The following is a 22391-nucleotide window of genomic DNA, read 5'->3' as shown; positions in this document are numbered from 1 at the left end:
AATCATAAAGTATGGAGTCATACTGTATGCTGTAAACGTAAGCACGTAAGTAAGATTCAAGACTCACTGTATATTTTAATGACAATTCCTTTTGAGATGTAACCATTGCATTGATGATACACACACATATACATACAGTTATTAAACCAATATTGCATTTGCAAGCATATAGGTAGAGGGCCCTCATGCCAGGTATTGACCCCCCCCCCAAAAAAATAGTACCTAATTAATTTATTCAAATATTCAAGTGCTTCAGATTCATAAACAAAAGTCTAAGCAGTGCTAATATTAAAGTCTCTGTCCAGTGATCAAGATATTATGTATTTAGACCTTTACAGCAACAACTGTCAGATGTATTTTTAAATGTCATGGTTTACAGTATGCAGTGAAATGAGCCAGTTACTTAAAAGAATGTGCATTCAAACGTGTTTAAGCACCAAAACATCAAATGTACATTTTTCATCCATCAAGTTGATTAAATGAAGGTTATCAATTTGTATATCATATACAACATTAACATACATTTTATTGAAGAGATGCATTACAGACATTGCAGAGTTGGACTTAAGTTAAATTGTCATTATTTCTGCATTGTCAATCTGTACTTCAACAGAAGTCAAAAGGATTGTCAACGGAGCCCCCTGCTGGTCACATGGATGACTAGTGAAAACAGAGACTTCATTATAACTCCTCACGAGAAATGCTATTATTAAAAGGCCATGTATAACAGACATAAATGAAATAGTAGCTTTCAATATAACATTTCATAAACATAATATTTACATATTGTCTCAGTTCATAGTGTCCATTCTCAGATATAGTCATCCGATAATTGCCTCTTTAGAGCAATAGTACGGTCTGGTCAGCAGGCGTAAAATTCCCAGTGATCTTTATGTCCATGTAGGTCGATCCAGACAAAAGTCCTTAATGTCTGACTCCAGGATAATCTCTCTCTCTATATATATATATATATTGTTTTGCATTCCTCCTCATTGTAGGACCCTGGTAACATGCTTCTCATGACAGTTTAGATGCCATCTCACATGAGACTCAAGGTACTCATCCTGTTTCACCGAATTCCATCCTAATGTTGTGGTGGTTATTGTCACTTCTCTGCCAAAAGGAAATGAGGAACTGAAACCTGAAGAATGAAACTTGAACAGGTTCCTTAACAACAAGGAGGGATTGCTTTTTATAGACACAGCTGGACTCATCAGTATCATTAAAACTATCGAATCTGTTCGTATTCATTTAACATGTCAACAAGTCTCTCTATCAACAGTTACAAGTCAATCATGTCTGTAATTTGCCGATTATCCCTAATGCTCACATCCAAGTGTTTTCCACTATCATTTAATCATCATGTGAACTTGACCAGAAATGCTTTAAGACACCAGGCAGAAATGATAAACTGCAGGTTCTGTGCACATATCTCCAGCAGTTTGTGTCTGTCATTCAGAGCACATTTCCTTTGAACTAGCTCAAACCAGTGTTACGTTTCCTCAGGGAAGAGCCCCACTGAAGGTGACTATGGGCAGGCAGAGGAGGGAGCAGAAGGTGGGGTGGAGAGGCTGGATTTGGGCTGAAGCCTGGAATTTCCTTAGCCTCCAGTCAGTCGAACTGTCAGGTTTGTAGCACACCGATATTTCACACCTTGGTTGGACAGAAAGAGACACAAGGATTATATAAATAACCACACTTGCAAGGGTTGTGAGTTGATGATGCAAATGTGCACTGAAAAGAAACCGAGTTGTGGCTGCAGTAGACGCTGGTTAGGTGTGAACGACATGCAGAGAGTGCACCCAAAAATAGCGAGTCTATCTTGAGCATCTTTGTTGTGAGATGATATTAAATTATAATTATGTTTGCATCTATTATCCAATGATATAATAATAATAATTATAACATTATCCAATAAGACTTCCTTCATGAAGAAGTAGTGCATGGGGATCATTTGTTTAATTGGAAAGGTAAAGTGGTTGGTGGTGTACCACTTCTTTCCTGACACATTTGGCTTGCATCGCTTCCTGTGCGTGTGTGTAGCTGCACACCTGGTGACGCTCTGTAGTATCTTTTTCTCGTCCTGGTCCAGACACACAGCAAAGGTTGTGTTTCCAGCACCGCTGACCTGTACCTTGTCCACCTTCACCTCTGTCACGCTCAGCTGCTACAAAAGGTAAAGAACAGAGCAAACAGAACAAAACTAAATGCCTTGCACCTCGTGAATACACATTTAGGAGTAAAGACATAGAGAAATGCTCAAGAACTGTGGAGATAAATTTGCATTTAATGTTATGTGACATTTGCTGTTACAGTTTTTGTCTCTGGGTTGTAAAGGAAGTCATGAGCTAAAAATCAATCCTTTAAATAGGTCTAAATTCCTCTGAGGTTTGTCATGACTATTACAAATCAAAGCTCCAATTCTAAATGAGGTTAGGAGATTAGGCTACGGTGTTGAACAAACAAAATCATCGGCGAAATACACGTTAGCAGAGCAGATGTGCCTCTTGTCTGTGGGTGTGTTGTGGCTTTTTGCTCATCAGACTGTCACTGTGAAATCCTCCTTTCTCAGCATGCGCGAGATGAGAGATTAAACTGCGATGAGTTTTGAGACGCTAACGAGGATGTGTTGAGGTCTCCGTCTTTAAATACAGTGTTTAGAAGTTGTTTGAGTTTCTGTGTCGCTGCTGCACTTTTTCTACCACCGCAAACCCCTCAAACAGACTGATGTCACGCCCGCCTCACCTGGTTAAAGCCTTTCTTGCTTTTGCCGTTCTGTCTCTTCAGAACCTCAGTCATTGTCAGCTGCAGGCACTCCATCTTCGAGTCTGACGGAGATTGTTCAAAGTTGAAATAACACTTACAAATCAGACTTTGCGATGAATATCTACGTCATGTTAGTAAGAGAAACAAGAACTACTTATCTGTGTATTACAGTTACAGTAGCAGTACGGTAGCTTACCTAGTTCTTCAGGGTTCTTGCATGCTTTGGTCAGGTTTACTGAAGTGCAGACTTTTGCTTCTCTTTTCCACTGGCTTCTCCCACTAATCACCACCTGAAGGAGAGGACAAAGGAGGATAAGATCATTGCTGTTTTGGAAATGCTGAAACATTGTGAAACACATGGTCCCTGCACCTAAACTACACCTAGAGTTCATGAGTCTAGAGAAACATTTCAAACTCCTCCTTTTTTCAATTTGTATTTGTTTAATTCTTTTCCGATTGATTCTTCCTGTTCTGGTAATAATGAGCCTCCTGAATGTGGTTATTGTAAAATGCATGATGTGGCAAGACCCACATTTTGATAATGAATGAAATCAATCACTGTCTTACCCTGTTGTACATCACTTCCAACGACAGAGGCACAGCTTCTCGGTCACCATCAATACCAAAGCGCTTACTTGCAGCCCCTATATAAAGAGAGGAAAAGATGAAGACTATTTAATATGTAATGGTATAAAGTAAAGTCTTTCCCACAGACACAACCATCGTAATGAGTGAAACTAAAAAAAGTAGAAGTGGTCTGAATCATCATATAGAAATAGCAGATGTTCCTCTACCACAAATTTAGTTCAGTCTCAACCTCATAATAACTGCGGATGCATTTCACTGCAAGGAAAACGTGGATGATTTTGCTTTTTGTGGCGCGGTTGCTAGGATATCTCTGTGTTTGTGTGTCACACTCACCCATGGCCTTGATGGCTCGTGTTCCTGCGGTGTGACCCAGCTCTAGGGAGTGAACAAACACCTCGGTCTTCCTCTCTCCACAGGCTAATGTCAGCTGTAACATCAAGATCCTCAGTCACTTACATGATTTGGTAACAAACAGGGATTCTTAGGTCATTACTGTGTGTGTGTGTGTGTGGAGTTGAAGTGTGCCTTACCTCAATTTGATAGAGCTGGATTAGAGCTGGCCGGGCAGCAAAGCGGCAGTAGTAGAGGACCAAGTCAGCCAAGATGGGTAGACGCTGCTCATATGAATTGTCATATGACTCTGACTCTGTCTTTGAGGTTTGCTGCAGAATAGCACAACACTAATGAACTCTTCTTGCAATTCTATAAACTAAATTAAACAAGAAGTGAGACATTTTTAAAATACGTCAGTGATCACAGTTCTTCAAAATACATTGCTAGGCTTTTTGATCGGGTTTGGTTCGAGTTAGATTGCAGCTGTACCTGGCAGACAACGTTGGCAGGCAGTTTAAGCAGGCTAAGAGTGTTTCTTTCGTACCAAGGGTCAAGCATACCAAGAAGGTGGGCGATGTCGTTAGTGCTGTCCCCAACATCCTGTTTGAGCGAAATCAAACCAAACAATGGAGTTTTTATATGCAGATGCAATGCAAGTGGTGTCATTGTATTGAATTAGTGTTGTTGTTCTTACATTAGACTGGGCTGCTCCTTTAGAAGTCCCAATTTGAATCACAGGACTAGAAGACCTGCGACTCTTTGGTTCCCGTGTCGAGTCCCTCTTGACAGGGACAAAGTAGAACTGAAGTTTGAAGGCCCTGCTGAGACGTGGCGATGCACTCTCGTTCCTCCTCAGGCTATTGTAGGCCCGGGCCACCTTCCCTGCCACATGATCAGCACCAAACACTACCACCCTGAGTGTCGTATTCTTACTGTCTTCATCACTACTGAGGATAGGCCTCCTTCTGAAGCAGACATGTCTAAGAGTATGACTTTGTGGCTGGGGTAGGGGTTCAGGACTGCGTAATTTGACTTGCTGGGGTAGAGAGTTGGAACGCTTCTCTCGTACAATTAAAATGTCTTTTGATTCTGTGTTTCCTAAGCTTTTGGCCCGGGACAGTGATCGAGGGCTCTTGGGTTTCATGAAAATCCGGTAGAGGTGCTGACTGAGCCGGGCTGAAGCTTTGGTAGACTTGGGAGAACATTTTTCAGCAATGGGGGAGGAGGAGATATAGTCGTCAGAGTCTTCAAAGTAGTCGCTATCAACTCCAGAAGTGACAGAGAACAGAGATGGAGCATAGCACTCTGAAGCGACAGACAAAGTGGAGAACATAGAGTCTTTGGAGGCAGTGGACAGGGAGGAGATGGTGGAAAAGGTGGAGGCACGATGATTGATGCTGCTGATGGACATTGGAGGCAAATAGACTCCATCGCCCTCCTCTTCTTTGTCTTCTTTCAACTCTCCTCCTACTTCAATTTCGGTCACATCCTCATCGTCCTCATCGTCATCATCACTGTCTACCTCGTCTTCATCCTCAGCCTGACCGTTAGTGATGGGGTCGTCAGGGTCATGCTCCAACAGGGTGTTCAGAACATCTGAAGGAATCAAAACAGACACATAACAAAGGGAGGTAGGCTTGATATTCACGTTAACAGCGCCACTTGCGCTTTCCAGCAAAGTCAGGGTCACTGTTCTTCAGCATGGATGGAGATAATGGACTAATGGGCACACAAACGGTAATATAGTTTCAAGCTAAATACTTTACCGAAGTTATCTTTTTCCCAGTGAAACATGTAACACTTGGGTGTTGGCAGTGGTAGCGTCTGTAGCATTCCTGAGAGGGAGAACAGAAAGAAAGAGCAAAATAACAGTCAGGTTGACTGATATATCTAAATCATGTCATGTGCTTTGTATATTGTATATTCCCATAATTCCTAAAAGACTCTCACCATCAGACTTCCTTCCATTGGATGCTGAGATTTTCATCCTCTCCCTCAGTCCCTCCAGCCCCTGGATTACATAGCTTCGCCCCTGCTGAGGCTCATTCATGGAGGCAGCGGTCTCTAAGACATGGCTTACTTCAGTGAAGATCTCCTGCAGGTCATTCACGGTTTTTCCCTGCAAAATGGAGTTTTGAGCACTTTGAAAACACAGCTTTGCAAATTGCCAATTATTTACTTCACCCTGGAAGAATATGAATTTGAAGGTGATTTCAAAATGACACACTTCTGTGAACATTGGTTAAAAAATAGCAATAATGAAAACATGACTATTTGACTAAAAATACCCCTGAGACCTAAACCTGTCCAATTACATCAGTGTTTGTAGTTTTAGTAGTTAAGTACACAAAGCATCAGGGTAAAAAAAAAGTACCTCAACTACTTGGATTCATATACAGATCTGAATGTAGTCAAACGGCTGGCACGCTACTGAAAAATGTAGTAAGTAAAACTTTAATTACATGTAGATCATGACTCCTCAAAACTAGGTGATAATATGGGGTTTGCTTCTTTTTTATATTAACTTTCATTCATGTTTTATATGTTGTTCTCTTTTACCAAACCTTACATAATATTTGAGTAAAAAAAGTACTTTCTAATGGTCTGTTTTACTTCTTTATTAGTGCAGACTTATCATACACGACTCTGTAATGGGGTTACATCAACTGTTGATGAGATCTTGTCATATTGATTTTTGATTAGTTTGAATCACACTGTTCTGAGCATGTACCTGCAGGGCTCTGTGGATGCTATGTAGAGGATACTTGGTCCCTAGTGTGGACTGGAAGGCGTGCTTAATCAGGGTGATGTAGGTCTCTTTCTGTGAATGCTGAATGTGACTGAGCTGCTCCGCCACTGAGAGAAACTCAGGAGGCACCTCGCCGGGGTTCATCAGCAGTACGGTCCTGCAGGCAGCAGACAGACGGCGACACTGGTTATGTGTGAGCATGTACACAAATTTACGTGGGAGAAGATGCAAACAGGATGCTGTGTAGGGGGGCCGGGGGGGGGGCGGTAGACAGGTGAAGAAGGTGATGAAAAGGGACTTTCCAGGACTAGAAAATATGTGGTAAATGTTAACCACAATCTAATTCATTTAACTTCGGGACACTGAGTGCGGTTATTAGGTGCTGACTTTAAAAGAAGCAATGCATCACATCAGATAAACTTATTGCTAACTACTGACATGTATGACAAAACATCCTGGCCTAGTTTAACAGGAAAGCAGAAGGTAAAAGAGTGCAAATGTAATGCACAGTGTGAACTGGGCCCAAAATAGAAGTAGGAACACATTTTATGCAGTGTAACAACAGATATTAAGTATGGCACCACTGTGAGAGGTTCACTATGAATACAATATTATATGCATACAATGTGTATATTCTAGTGTTATCTAGTCTAGCATCTAGAAAGTGCAGCCAACATCATCACATAAAACAACAAGTTGTAAGTTTAGTGATCTGTGATATTGTGCAGACTTACATGGTCCTGGAGAACTGGCTGGTGGAGTTAAGGCCCTGCTCTTCTCTCACCAGTCTCTGAAAGGAAATCCCTGTAAGGGAAGAGACAAATATTAATGTTTCGATCCTATCAACTCAAAGAAGACTAGAATGACAAGGTTTTATATTTATGCTCTTTAAAGTGAACTGGATTAAATGGTTATAGAAAACGCTCACAAACGCTCATCCATTCATATGAATTCATTCAGTCGATTATTGCATTGAACCCACTTCCTTTTAGCCTTCCTGTAAATTTCAGTGTATTGCAGCTTCTGCTTTTCTGTGTTTGTTGTTGTGTAAATGCATGTAAGTACATCCACTTTCAAAAAAATAATGATTAGTATGAACAAGTCCACAGTTTAACCTGAATCCTCATCAACTTTCTGTTATTGTTGTTGTCACAGTTTGTTGTATAAATAAACAGAGTCCAATGGCATCCTGTATGCATTTCCCTGACTTGTCACTAGGGGGAGGGCACTTCCATGGGTTGGAGAAGCACTAATGTAAGGATGGGGTTAGTGGAAGGTGTGTGTCAACAAAGAAAAACATTTATTAAACAGACAGGTTTTTATAAGGTTCTAGCTAACTGGTAACATGAACTGTAGATATGCAATGCATTAAAGTCTATGGCTTTAAAAGGTGCATTTTTCAGATTATGAGAAGAGAAAGTAGACAGTTTAGTGCTATTTTGTTCTCTTTAACACATTTTTGTCACTGATATCACGTTTTGCTAAAAACAATTTTAAACTAAATTAATAAATTACTTACTTAAACTTATAATAACTAATAATAATAAAACGTTTCTCTGTGTACTTTACTCTGTCTTATATGTGTTATTTGGTCTTTTGCCTGCTGTTTCTTTTATTCTGCTGCTTAGATGACCTCAAGATTTTCCGTTATGTAGTACTCAAATTATAAATAGAACAGACACAACCAGGGCAGATTTAGCAATGAACTACTGTAGTGTATAGAAACTAATGATAAAATAGATTTCCTGAAATTTATTATATATGTGTACATATTAAATCTCCAGATATACTCACCGTCTAAACTCTGCATCATTAACATGAAGTATCATACACATATGTAATAGTAATATGTAACAAACATAAGAATGAGCTGTAGTGGAAAAACAACTTCATACCAAGTTCAAACACGATTTACAGAAAGACCAATAATCATCCTCAGGTCAGATGTTTTTACACAGACTTTTTCATGGCATTTTCAGTTCCTTTAACCTCAGTCACAAGCAGTTAAGTGACACTGTAAAGAGGTGGAATCTGGTTGGTCCTATAAACATTCTGAACGCTGTATTGTTGTTCGCAGATAAAAACTAAAATGGAGTTTAGAGGTAAAACATTTTCTATTTCCAAGTTGTAAGGACAAAACTAATTAAACAGAAATTAAATCTATGCAAAATATTAGGTACTTACCAAAGAGCACTTCTGTGTGAATAACTAATTGTTGAGGCTCTTAACGTGAATTCTATACTGGATATTTACCTGGGGCCTTGATCTCCAGCTGTAGTGTGGAGAGCAGGTTTCTACACACACTGCAGTACGGCTCAGGCCAGGTGAGGAAGCACCGAAACACCTCGACAGCTTCCTCCAGTAGCTCCGTGTCTGCAGGACAGTATGGTGTCTGCAGGCCAAGCACAAACCAGGTGTTTTAGTGAGTTTTTTTAATAAGGAGCAGTAGGACTTGTTTGAGGGTTCATGAGTAAATGTTTTGCAAAGAAGGCACGTTTCTTCTGATTGGCTGACAGTTATTTGCACTTCCCAGTTTCTTACGGTCATAATGAAACTATAACTGAATGCTGGTGTGGAGGTGACCTACAGCTGTAACAAGTGATTATCATTATCAGCAACTCTCAGTCCGTTTTCTTTATTATGTTTTTCTAATTATCTCTTAACTATGAATCCCGACCAGTTTACATATATAGTCATGTCAGCACTTTAATTAGCAAAGCATGTTCACTTCAGAGCAGCTTTGTCTAATTCCTGTCCTTACCAGACAAACACAATACAACAGTAACCTGCTGCCAAGGTGCATGGATGAGAGGAAGCAGATTGATAAGTGATCTCCAGTGACACCCACACTAATGCATTTCCAGCGTTCATCAGTCAAAAGTACATAGTAAAGAACATTTGAATAGAATGGAAGTTGAACAAAGAAGACAACATTCAACCAATCATATAAAGACATATATATGAGCCAGCAGGGAGGATTTACATGGGCGGGTTGATTCATCATCATGTGATTTCGGACCAGAGGGCTTTTGAAATTGACAAGGAGGAAATGGGTGTGTCTATTAGTTGATGCAACCACACCATATTGTGCTGTTGCATCAACTACAGGATACACTAGACACTCAGCGTTCGATGTGTCTTTAAATCATTAGTTGTATGTTAGTTTTTGTGTAACACCCACTCCCTTTGCTATGTACTTTTACCTGATCCTGCTGATGCTGCGAGCCAAAGTACATTGGGCTACTTGTCACTTGGCACAATCTTGTTCATTTTCTAATATTATATTATGGGTTTGTCACAAAATCTCAAAGCCCAACTAAAGAAAGACAATATGGTAAAATAGCCCGAAAAGAAGCACAGTGTTTGGAGTGTTTTTTTCTTTTTTGTCACAACATTGCCTCAAACATATGCAATAGTGGTTAGAATTAGGGAACTAATTGACCTCTTGGGTGTAGCACTCGAACACACTGTGACTTGGGTTACTTGAGGTGAGGAAAGGTTTAATGGTTTCATATCATCTGGATGTAAACAGCCTGTACCTGAAGCAGCGTAGAGGAGAACATGATGGCGAGTGGAACAACCAGCTCATACTGACACTGCTCCAGAACCTGAACTCACACATGCGCGGCACACGTTTGGGAGAGAGAGGAAGACAGTGGGTGCAGTTGTTAGGATAACTCTCCAGTGGTCAATGTTCTTTTTGAAGATTACATTTGCTCTTTGTCCTCTTACCTCTTTGGTCTTTATTACGATCTGCTGTAAAAGGATGAGGAAATTCTCAGGGTCTCTCTTCACCAGCTCCTCCAGGCTCCAGCGGTTCATTGACTGACCCGCTGAGCACATCAGCACTGAAACAGCAAAAGGATTTTTTATGTAAATATGTGCAGAATGGTTCAATATAACCAACAAATGCAGACGTGTGAGCCAATCTCAGCAATCCTGTGTCACACCACGTATTTTATAATGAGAATAACTATTCTAGATTAAAGGGATCCAAGATCTAACTTTTCCGATTTCAGAATGAATCATCTGTTGTCAGGGTTACAGCAGTTAGTAGGGTCTATTACAGCGAACAGTGGAACATGCATCAGCACCGCTGGCCGTGACAATAAAAAGCTGCATGTTGGTGCTTCAGTAGTGCAACTGAGTCAACAGAGAACAACAGACACCAGCTACTGACGCCTGCTTACGTCTGAAACTGAAAGTTTCTTATTTAAAGTTGGAAATGTCAGGATGATTTAGATGTTGCGATACTTCGTTAATAAAACACCAAATAAAAAGGCATTATAAGATATATAATACAAACATGAGAATCCGTAACTTGAGTTAACAGTGCCTTTAAAAGTGGCATTTAACGTCTTTCTGCATATTACTCCATGTGGACGACACTGGCCATATGGTTCACGCTACTAGCAATAAACTACTGGTTCCATCTCTTCACATACTATGATGACCCCTCAGACAAAGCATGTATTGTAAAGTGGTGTGTACTCATACACAAAGCAGTATACAGTTTTCATATGCAAATAAATGTGTTTTCGTGATGTGTCGTTGTCCATGTTTCACCACACACATCACATACAACACACAGCACCAGGGTAACGAAGCGGGTATTAGACAGTCTTACGTTTGGCCGTGGGATTGGTATCAACCAAATAAGGGCTGTCAACAACTCACAAAGGATTGTAAAGCTCCTAGCTGCTGCTGCTGCTGCTGCTGCTGCTGGTGCTATTGCTCTTCAAGGGCGTGTTTTATCACCTTTTGTTCGGTTGTTTCAGTGTGAGTGTGTGTACATGTACAAATTTGGCAGGATGGATTTCCTGTTGCAAGAAAACAGAGTGAAGGTCTCCTCTGCACATGAGACGTTTTGCTAAACGTACCTGAGCAGCTTTGAGGTGCAGAAGGAGTAGACGTGTTACTTCACTGAGCTCTGGCTGCAGGTTTTTTGTTACAGTGTGAAATGGAAATGTGAGATAAAACTAAAATGGGTGAAAGTTGTAGAATATCAAACCGCACCAATCTGAGGTCTGCCACACGCACAGACCCAACTGTAAGTGATTTCTGACTCCTCACATGCCTTTTACTTTCCATTTGATCCCTCAGTCTCAACGACTCTGGGTACATCTCGAAAGGAGCTCAGTTTCCAAGGAAATAACACATCAGCAGTTGTTCGAGTTACACAGAGATGTTTTCCAAGAAATGTGATGTCTGTCTCGTTGCACCTAACGGTGTTATCTGTCATCTCTAAAAAGCAGCGTGCTGACTTTATTTAAAGGTCAGGGCTGTATTTGCATCATGAGCCTTTGGTGTTGAGCTTGAACGAGTTCATTTTGATAAGATGCCAGCACTGGAAATTAAGATGAAAGTCTCAAATGGAGATGTGAAGATTAGTTCATTTGATTATCTCAGCCAGTTCTGAAGTAGACGGTTATTGCCATACAAGTTCTTATGAACGCAATCACGCTCATAGACACTACATATTCCTGGTAATCTCTCTACATTTGGACGCTGGAGTTGAACAAACTCCAGCTGTCAAAATCACATTACTGTCCTCTGTCAGGGGGAATGAAGTGGAAGTGTGCATCACTCTCTCCAGCACTGGTTGCTGTGCGGGAGACTGATGTCAACTTGATCTTCCGCCCCGGTTTTAAACCCTACATCACAGAGACTCCTGCCTCATGATGCCTCACTCACTCACACACACACACACACACACACACACACACACACACACACACACACACACACACACACACACACACACACACACACACTGCGGTCTGTGCCACCACTTCCTCCCAGCTGTCTATTCACACAACTTCCTCCATCACCCAATAACACGTTTCTCTGATGATGTTACAGCAACAACAACTTCAGGCACCCATAAATTGATATGCTCATGTTTCTGCCAGAGCACTTGTCGCATGCTGCCCTTCTTGGTAGAGAAAGCGAGAACAAACTGTCAGCACTGTATTTGGCGCATATCACGTCCAAATGTGTTGCCTGTGGTTGATATTTCTAAGAAAATTTTGCTTTTACCTTACTGCAAACTGAGGGTTTTGCACCACACGTTTGCCACAAGCCCTTTATCAAGAGTGCTCAATAGGCTCTGGGTCACAACAAATGAATGAATAAGAGGCTGTGTTACATTTTACTTTGACTGGGATGACGCAAAAAAAACTGGCGACCCCACGACCCCATCACCTTTTTCACAGCAGACGCGTGATATGTTGTCGTGGGAGGATAGGTAAAGGTCTAATTAATAACATTAACAATCCCTCAATCATAATAATTCTAATATGCATCTCAGTAAGTTTTTCCAGTGAGCCAACACACACAATACCAGGACATCCTCCATGCATTAATGTCATTCAATTCACGTGTGCTTTTCCTGCTATGATATGTCAAAACGTCTCACTCACTTCTCTAACTGAGCTACAGCATCAGGCACTGGTAACTATCCATGGTGTCAGCCACTATAAGTTAATGTACATGTTTTTATACGCATTTAGATGCTGATATGAAAACGCTCCTCTTACTAATACAACTTTAGAAGGTGGGACTGTTGTCTGCTCTCTGACAGCTACAGTGCTGATGTTCAAACATTGAATCATGAGATGATCATGATCATGATTGATCAGTTCATGACATGCTGTCATGTGATAAAAAAAAACATTCCCTCAGCACATGAGCTCGAACAACATCCATCAAAAATGGAATAAACAGGTTTTTTTCCGTATTCTTTTTTTTTTTTTGTATGAGGCTGACATGTAGCTCAGTTGGTAGAGCAGCTGTTCACGAACTCCATGGGTCAGTGGTTAAAGATGTTGGACATGACACAGAAAAATCCCCACAGCAGTCCTGTCATCTAATGCAGCAACCCCCCCCCCCCCCCCCCCCCCATATTTTAATATTTGGTTTTCATTTCTATTCCATTTTACGATTGATGTTCAAACGCTTTCCTGAAAGTAAAAGGTCTCCTACCGTTCCAGTGTTGTGCTGCTGTGGGGCTTTGTCTCAGCCCATCCAGACACCTGTCCAGAGCATGCTGGATCCTGTCCTCTGTGCATGAGGTGTGCTGCATCTTCACCACTCAGGTTCTGTGGAGGGATGGAGGAGACAGACGATATTAAGCATGTCGGTGCAATATTATCGTATTATCTTTAAATTCATTTGTTTGCATGCCCAGTGCGCACACACATACTCTCTTTTCATGGACAGTATTTATTATCACATCATGTTTTGCATGACGGCGGATCCTGCGGTAAGTATGAAAATTACTCTAAGAAGATACACAAACCATGAAGGGATATTTCTGAGGAAAAGCAGACACACAGTTGTTTGTGCTGTGTTGTTGACATGGTTCCTGAAATATCACATGCAGTGCAACTCACACTGTGCATTCGAAAAGCCTCCTGCTGCATTATAAATGATAAATGTTCGAAATAACGCGTTTATGATGACAACAAAATGATTCTTTATTAGACAAGTGTTGCTGGAGTTTCTTATCCTTAGGCCGCCAGCGTTGTATGGTTTGTGGTCTATGTTAAACATTAAATTTGTACATTAAATCATCTACCTCAGGTTTCTCGGTTTCGAGATGCTGCCGTCGGAAATATAAAATGGTAGTAACAGTTAATTAAGTTTCCCAAACTCTTGAAAGTCTGTCCATGAATAATAAGTCCAGTATTAACAGGTAACATAAACTCACAGCACCAGCATTTAAAATGATTTAAATAGCCTTCATGTGTAACAATAAACTACTGTAGTGTATAGACACTGATGTCAGATAAATTAACACACCAGAGTTCCTAAAATTTATTATAGATGTGTACATATTAAATCTCTATATATACTCACTGTCTAAATTCTGTTTCAAGGTTATTGAAGTGTCTGTATAGGGACAATTTACACTGTAAAAATCATCCTCATGTTAGATGTTTTCATGGCATTTTCAGTTCCTTTAATCTCAGTTAAGTGACAATGTGAAGAGGTGGAATCTGATTGGTCCTCCTATAAACATTTTCAAGATGAGCACTTCTGCACGTTTTGGCGGCAACGTACAGACAAACCAAAACAAGACCTTGGTTTTTATTCTATTGTTGTTGATTAAAATGAGTCCAGATTTGAAATCTGCACCACACTTAGCAGAGATGTGAAATGATGCTGTTGATCTGAGATACAGAGAAGCTAGTCAACCATGTAATTCCAGTATTACTACAACACCATTTGTACATCACCTGGAATGACACAAGGATGAGCTGAACTTCGCTTTATGTTTTTTTCTTTACTTTCAGTTTATCAGTGCATTTGACTGTTTTTCACGCAGCACCCAGGTGTGGCAAGTTGTTTCAGTTCTGTTATGAATACCTCTGTATGCATAATAAGATACCAGGGACGTCCCATTGGTGACTTGAAAGCGATGAGTGACAGATTTATAAATCCTGGTTGTCTTCAGGGCACATAAACAACATTCACAGTGGCAGGTGTTTAAAGAAATCTGTGACATAAACCGACCAAAGCTGTCTGACAAACCAGTGCTTTTACTGTTTCAGTAAAAACAGAAACGCAGGCTCAAAATGGTACAGTGGTCACACTGGTAACTTTAAAATTACAACAACTATGAATTCCCCCGTAAACTGCACAGTTACATAACGACGCAGAAAGTGGCACGCACCTGTCAACGCAAAGTGTTCGCTTGGAATCTATTTAAGGCGTGGAGAGGTTTTTTTTGTTTTTGTGAAAATCTTCATCCTTTACTTTACTGGACCACGATGAGATCAGATCATGAGAACAGTCAGCTGGTTCACCAAGATTGTGAGATATAAATACGTCATCATGATCAATTTTAATAATAATAGAGACTAAAAGAGATATTATCATGAGAAGATTAACCTAGCGTTTTTTTATAATGAATAATTTAAAAGTGCTCGTGTTTTTGTCTTTTTTTCAAGATCAAGTCGTTCAGCTCATGGTTCCAGTACATACGCTGCTATTTTACAAGCAGTTATCAACTGTCATCATCACTGATGGACAATAGTGCTACACAAACATTGCATGTTTTTTCTGTACAGTGGGTCATTATACAAACCGCAGTCATGTAAAATATATTTCTTAACTCCTATTACATAACAGCTCAGAGTTGTTTACTAAATCTATCCACCAGTGTAGTGTTGGTCTGTGTTCCCAGATCTATAGCCAAACCACGACCTAATGCATATACATGATAATAATGAGCCTGTTTCTGCTGGAGATAAAATACTGTTCATGTTCTATAACAGACTTGTATTAATGGTCAATCTCAAGCTTATTAGATTAAAAAAAAAGCCTAAAATAAAAGAAAACCTAGTAAATAACATGTGAGTGAATGGAATCTATACCATGAATTAATGACCTACATAAAATGTAAAATATTCCCTGTAATGAATGAATATCCACTGGCTTGTGGTCAAAAGGATGAATTTTAATCATTTTCATGCCTCATTTTAGATTTTCCACAAAAATATAACATGTGTATGTACAAATACTGGGAAATGTCCAATTTTGAGAAGCAGAACAACTACTTCCCCACAGAAAACTTTTTGTTGGTGACATACAGGATACAATCAAATACTCAAAACCATCTTTTCATTTGAGTCAGAAATCTCTATTATCTTAGCTTAAATTTAGGCTTCTTTAACTGATAAATATAGATCTTCTGCTTAATAAGTGATGATCGAAAATATGACCAGGTCACAGCTTCAATTACAAAAATTACCGATGTGAACGTGATCTGTATGATCTAATTTTAGTGGTGGGGTTGCAGCTATTTATATCTCAAACATACAAAATAAATAAATGTTGTAAAAAGGTTTGATACTAAGTCAGGAAATCTGTAACCGGAATAGCTAAAAAGTGAAGTCAACACAGAAACCAAACAGAGCAATGACATCAAAACCTGTTTTTGCCTAAATACATCTCAAAATTTCCCCCTGAAAGTGTGGAAAATTCCCCTTTCAACATGAAAGTCAGAAATAAATTAAGCTTGTCAAATACATAGTGTTAATGGATGATTCACTCGCTCTCGCTCTCACACTCCCACTCACCTAATAACCCCACCTGACAAACACATATAGTACACAGCTCTTTGGCATTTGCAGAAATTTGCTTTCTCGCTTTCTTTTCTATGAGTTAGAAGAGAAGTTTGATTCCAGTTTCAAACCCCTCATTAAATACACCATTTAAGAGTCAGTTAGCTTAAAGCTCAGGATGCAGACTGGAAACAGATGGCTCTGTCTGGAAGTATCTCTTTACCAGCACCTCTAATTAGTATGTCATTTAGTTTTACCCTCTCAAAAATAAAGTGTGAAAATGTTACATCTTGTCTGAGAGAGAGCTTCTACAGGTTTCTAATCCAAGACATAGCCAAGTACATAACCCTCTAGAAAACCACAACATGTTGTTTGACAAGACTTTTACACACCAGAGAAACAACATATAGTTTAATGTGTTAACATGCAAACTTATGAGGTGCTAGCAGACAGATCGTGTTACTATTAGACAGAGGAAGTTTAGCTGTTGATTAGAAACAAGCTGTAACCTTATCAGACATAAACTAGTAAAACTGGTATCATATTTAAAATCTGACCATAAATCTCCAACTATTCCTTTAATGGCATGCAAAGTCAAACCAAGTGAACAGAAACTACATCATAAGCCAATGACATGTTGAATACACTTACACTTTATGTGTTGCATAAATAATTCTCTTAATAACTGTAAACCCGGAATTTATTAACACCAAAGTGGAAACTCATCCAAATCTAAGTTCAGGAGGTCAGAGGAGTGAAGCTACAGCAACATGTTCCCCACCACTTCACTCCCCTTCCTACACTTACCACTGAACAACAATACCGCCAGCTCTACACATAAACAACTCTATGTACCCCTTTCTCAGCGGTTCCTGCTCCCTGTCGAGGTATTGTACCTAAGAGGTGTCCCAAGTGGCACTGTGCTGGTGTATAGATGGAGCACAGAGTCAAGTGTGCTGGACACTTGTTAGGGCTCCGGCCATTGTCTGGCTCTGACAGAGCTGGAGAGGAGAGACCAGTGAGAGTGGAAGGAACTAATAAGTCAAAGCTGTAATGACTCCTGTGTGGAGGCTGGGGTTCAATGGGGACATGTTAAGGTAATGAAGAGGTGAGGACTTTAGGCAAGTCAGGTATAGTTTAAAGTTCTGCTGACATAAGCAAAAGTAGTATTGTAGTAATAGCAGCAACGCAACAATGTTATCATGTCAATTTTATAATGTTCAGGGTGGCTGATTTATGATGAAAATGATCATGTGGGTGCCATAGATGCCTTAAAATGTCTGTTTCCAAGTTATTGAGTCAATATAATAGTGTAGTGTCAGTGTTTTTGTGATTTGGCATCACAGCGCTATGATTTGTGGTATATGTTCTACAGTCTCTGCTGACTGGGAAAGAACAATTCAGTCCCAACTCCACAGTGTCATACTTGTTTACGTAGAGTTGCTAGTTGTGTTGCAAATGCATGAGTCTGTGGGGTTTCATAAGAGGATGTATGCAGCACATCCCTAAGAGTCAACAAGGTCACTTCCACTTTTTCATGGCTGGCAACTTGCAACAAGAACAAACAGTGCTTTTTTAGGGCGGAACAACAATTTGACAACAATCTCCAAAAAAAAAAAAAAAACAACACAACGATTTAAAGCAAACGAATCATCCCCAGAGCAAAAAAAAAAAAAGAAAAGGAGCGGTGGTCCACACACTGAATACTGCAACAGGCAAACATCCATGCAGCTATGGTTGCAATGACACAAATAAAATATAGCTAAAATAATATTTCATTCTTTACCAAACCGATTGCTGATGTTCTGACTAAGTGTAGCTGACGTCTTCCCGTATTAACAATAGATTTTCAACATTGTTTCTAACATCAAAATGTTTACTGTTACTTTTCCTGGTCTCATTTTCTGCCTCTTTCTGTTTCCAGCCTCTCTATCTCTCCTTCGCTTCCTTGCATAACATTCTAATTATCGACATTTCCCAGACAAACCCATGCAGGGCCAACACTGCTACTTCCACCTGTACCTCTTGTCCTCTTTTTCCTCTTTCCATCTCCTCATTGACTGCTTCCCATCTCTCCCACTGATCCCATTACCAACTGCTTCCTTACAGGAAGATAGCTTCCCTGCTCAGCGGAGGAAGCAGGTGCCTCCCTATTGTTGTGGTGTGATCAGACTCTCAGATATACTCCCACAGACCTGAAAGGAGAGCTTGTGCATGTGTATGTTTTTTTGTTTGCAGCATGCGTGCCTGATTTCTACTGACGCCCACCCCCCTCTGCCTTGATGGAGTTTGATATTCACATCCAGTCTTCCTCTGCCAGCCCACAGAGCTGCTATCCCCCCTTTCTCTCCACTGACCCACTGGAAGTGAACTGCCCTCTTATGACTTTAGGAAACAACAGTGGTCCAACTCCAAAGCTCGCCTGTAATTGAGTACTTCCCTTTAGTTCAAACAACCGCTACCAGTGGGAACACACCAGTCTGGTGCAGATCTCTCGTGCTGGGTTGCAAATGTCTAGTTTGCCCAACACAGAGAAAACACGTCATGCCGCTGAGGATGTTTTGTTTTGCGTAGCCTCACAGATATGCTTCAAGTCATTCTTGACTTTGGAAACACCTTTGACAGAACTGACAAAACAATGTCGCCTTAAGGTCAAGTTGGCCAACATAATCACGTGACGTGGTGTTCATCAGTGAGTGGAGTTTGCTTGTATATAGTTTAAGGATTTCTTATACACGAGGAGAGACAGTTTAGCCGTTTGTTGTAGGGTCAAAGAGAAACCGTAAAGCTTAACTTCCATTCAAGCAGCAAGAAATCTTAGACTTAACAAAACAAATTCTGTTTTACTGATGTATCCTGGTGTCCTTACAATAGAAATACAGTTGGTCTAATTGCAGAAAAGAGACTCAAGTAGGAAGTAACCACTTTAAAAATACACTGAGATGCAACAACCTGCCCTATTTCAAACTACAGCATCAAAACACGAAGGTTCTTCTGCTGCTTGGAGAACTGAAAGCTCCTCTATATAACGTTTGGGCTTCACTTCCTCAATTAATACAGGTTAAAAAAATATGATGAAACTACAATGGATGGGAATGACACGTGAGAATTGAGATTATGGTCTCAATATGAGGGAGCTGGTGGTCACTGCTATTGAAACACTACTAAATGAGGCCGTCCCAACAGCAGTGAGTTTCATCAGTCAACAAATGAAGAGGACGCAGATACCCATGGTTTCTATTGGAATACCATATCCTATTTCATGACTTTAAGTGTGATATGTGGGGACGACCTCTTGGTTTACCTCGCTGAGTGTCGTTTTGTAACAACAGGTGTGCCGTGCATGTGCACAGATGCATATGTACAGGCATCTGTGTACAGACACGCGGAGGTGCAGACATCAAAGTGCGTGTCGTAAAGGTGAAAATGAAGATTTTACCGATACCACAGCCGTAAAGAGATAAACAGGAAGCAATGTTGTGAATAACACGCATCATCTCTGCTGGATGTGAAATTCAGAAAAAAGAAAGTGACATGGGGTCAGATTTCAATCTCCATAACTGATATATTTGTGGTAAACAACAAAGGCTCTCGATGTCTCCGATCAGCGTCATTAACATATGTTCTCTTTCTTTGTTTTTAAACACAACACATGGCTTCCCCCACAACCCTGGCAGTTTTTTATTTCTCAACAGGAGATGATGATTGTATGCACGCCGATTGTGTAATTGATTCATTTCTAAGAAGAATAGACGATCCCTTCCTGTGGTTGCACAATAAGAGTATGTCATTATGTGACAGGTTGCAGAGCAGTCGTATATATAACCCCAGGGTTACTGGTTCGATTCCTGGTTCCTCCCGGCTATGTGTTGAGGTGTCCTTAGACAAGACACCAAATCCCCCCCAGTGGTGCCATTATCTACTGCAGCTGTCCAAACGACAATTTCCCCAAGGGGATTAATAAAGTATGTCATTGTCGTCACATTTATATATACATATCTGAATATGCAGTACATATATAGAGATAGATAATCATTATAAAAATAATCCAAAGCTTTGTTGTCACACCTCTAGTTTTACGAAGTCAAATGCACCCTGCTGTTCAGACTAACATAAAGTCTTACCTAGTAGATTTCAGACATGAGCTGTGGGTTTGAGTCAGACGTAAGTTACAAATGAGAGCATTTAGGACTTGATAGGTATATGGCTGCTGTGCTCCTTGTCTTTATCGAGACGTGACTTGCCAAAGAATTTCCCTGGTTGAAGGCTACAACCAGAAAAACACGGGCTTCATTTTCATTAAATGCCCAACGATCATATTTTATATGAATGGTTTGCCATCTTCGGTTACTTCTGCGTCGCAGGTGATGATCTGAACCAAAAAAATAATCTTCCATCTTTTTCAAAAGTCACCTGCAGCTAAACTGGATCTGCAATTCACGGATTCACTTGTGGCTGACGAGTGATGGGAAGGGATGTTGAGTTCAGGGATTGGTTCAGTAATGTTCCTATTTGGTGGATCTGACAAGATGTTAGACTGAATGTATGCTTCAGGTGCTCCTGGTCAATGTGGTTTAAGTTTTATATAATGTATGTCAAACTGAATGAGGACTCAAATTCAGACTTAATGCCACTGTACATAGTTGAATTATACAAACCACATCTACTGACATTACCCTCAGAAACACTTGAAACCATATTGTGTTGTTTAGAGTGCTGACACAAACATCTGAGAGGAATACATCACTCTGTCTTAAGTTATTCTTCCTATTTTCATGCACAGACAACATCCAGGCGCTCAACACGTGCTTCTCTGTTTCTACTTCCTCGCTGTTTATTAAAAGCATGAATCATACAGAGCATCTGAAAAAGCAGAAGTTCCTAAAATGGTATCACAGTGGGGGGTCTGTGAGCTCACAGAGGGGGGCTGTCACCGTGACGGCCCTGCTGTTTCCCATCAAGGGGACACTGACACAGCTCGACAGCTCGTGTGACAGAAAACAAAACACCGGGTGCTTTCGCGTTGCAAAGAAATGAATTTTGAGATTATAAAACTCATTTACATGAGTCAAAACATGACATGGAAAGGTCACGCTGACAGAACCGGCTTTACAGTACATGTACCAACACATCAGATAGCCAGATGAAGCTGGATCTTTATATTTTCAGAGCACATTTGGATGTCGGCACTTCCAAATCAACAGCCTACTGTCAGTCATTGCTCCCTCAACCTCACAGAAGAACACAAATTCTGTCTTCATCTCGTCTGGCTGACTGCCAGAGACTGCTTGTCCCCATTCAAGCTCACAGAGCGGCAGATGCCCTTCAAAATAAAATGTACCCATGACTGTCTCCACTGTCTTACCTTGAATTTACTGTCCAGCACCCATACCCTCTGTAAGTCTCTAAAGAGTCCGACGAGTCCAAGGCAAACAGTCTCCACCTCAGTGATACTGCCATTCATTCACCACCCACATCATGGTTTAACAGACGAACCCACATCCTGGGCATGGCGGAGCAGTGCAGTGAAACAAGACTAAAATCAGCCACTGGTATATAGCTTTTTTAAGCCCTCTGCTGTGCTCAAACACTTCTGCGCTTCACGCGTACGGCGGCTCACAAACAGGAAGTGTATGAAAGAAGTCCTCCTGAGCACAATGAGAGAGCCTGCTGGCGCGTCTGTGTGTGAGCCTGTAGGTGGGAAGTGTGATTGTGTGTGTGTCTGTGTGTTTCTACATACATGTTCGAGTGGTTGCATGCAGATTTTTTTAAGGGATGTTGGCCCCTAAAAGGAAGTCATCTGTTTGACCTGTTTTCACCGGTGTGCGTAAAGTGTCTTTGTTTGGGTGTTGTGTTGAACCAGACGAGATTTAGTTAATTGTCTT

The 22391-nt window shown here is 40.5% G+C and overlaps 1 protein-coding gene across 2 annotated transcripts in view; it reads right to left on the bottom strand.

The window, feature by feature from the left end:
• The window catches only part of pik3r5 (phosphoinositide-3-kinase, regulatory subunit 5), a 29517-nt gene extending 7323 nt beyond the window's left edge, over nt 1–22194 (bottom strand). Inside the window, exons 1-18 of one of the 2 annotated variants that reach the window (XM_026358741.1) lie at nt 21872–22192; nt 13421–13536; nt 10169–10284; nt 9976–10044; nt 8690–8828; nt 7171–7240; nt 6419–6593; nt 5638–5806; nt 5454–5522; nt 4382–5283; nt 4177–4287; nt 3885–4016; nt 3688–3781; nt 3334–3410; nt 2963–3056; nt 2746–2828; nt 2052–2167; nt 56–1653 (exon numbers count right to left, since the gene is read on the bottom strand). In XM_026358741.1, the coding sequence (XP_026214526.1) occupies nt 1503–1653; nt 2052–2167; nt 2746–2828; nt 2963–3056; nt 3334–3410; nt 3688–3781; nt 3885–4016; nt 4177–4287; nt 4382–5283; nt 5454–5522; nt 5638–5806; nt 6419–6593; nt 7171–7240; nt 8690–8828; nt 9976–10044; nt 10169–10284; nt 13421–13520 (2667 nt within the window). In that variant the 5' untranslated portion in view covers nt 13521–13536; nt 21872–22192 and the 3' untranslated portion in view covers nt 56–1502. Of the gene's footprint in view, nt 1–55; nt 1654–2051; nt 2168–2745; nt 2829–2962; nt 3057–3333; nt 3411–3687; nt 3782–3847; nt 4017–4176; nt 4288–4381; nt 5284–5453; nt 5523–5637; nt 5807–6418; nt 6594–7170; nt 7241–8689; nt 8829–9975; nt 10045–10168; nt 10285–13420; nt 13537–21871 lie in introns of those variants that run through there. The other variant, XM_026358742.1, reaches the window with a different exon arrangement.
• Nucleotides 22195–22391: the final 197 nt, after the last annotated feature.

This window comes from Anabas testudineus, chromosome 1, assembly GCF_900324465.2.
Source record: "Anabas testudineus chromosome 1, fAnaTes1.2, whole genome shotgun sequence".
Lineage (NCBI taxonomy): Eukaryota > Metazoa > Chordata > Actinopteri > Anabantiformes > Anabantidae > Anabas > Anabas testudineus.
The sequence above is the reverse complement of the archived record's forward strand: the minus strand, read 5'-3'. Positions and strand labels throughout refer to the sequence as shown.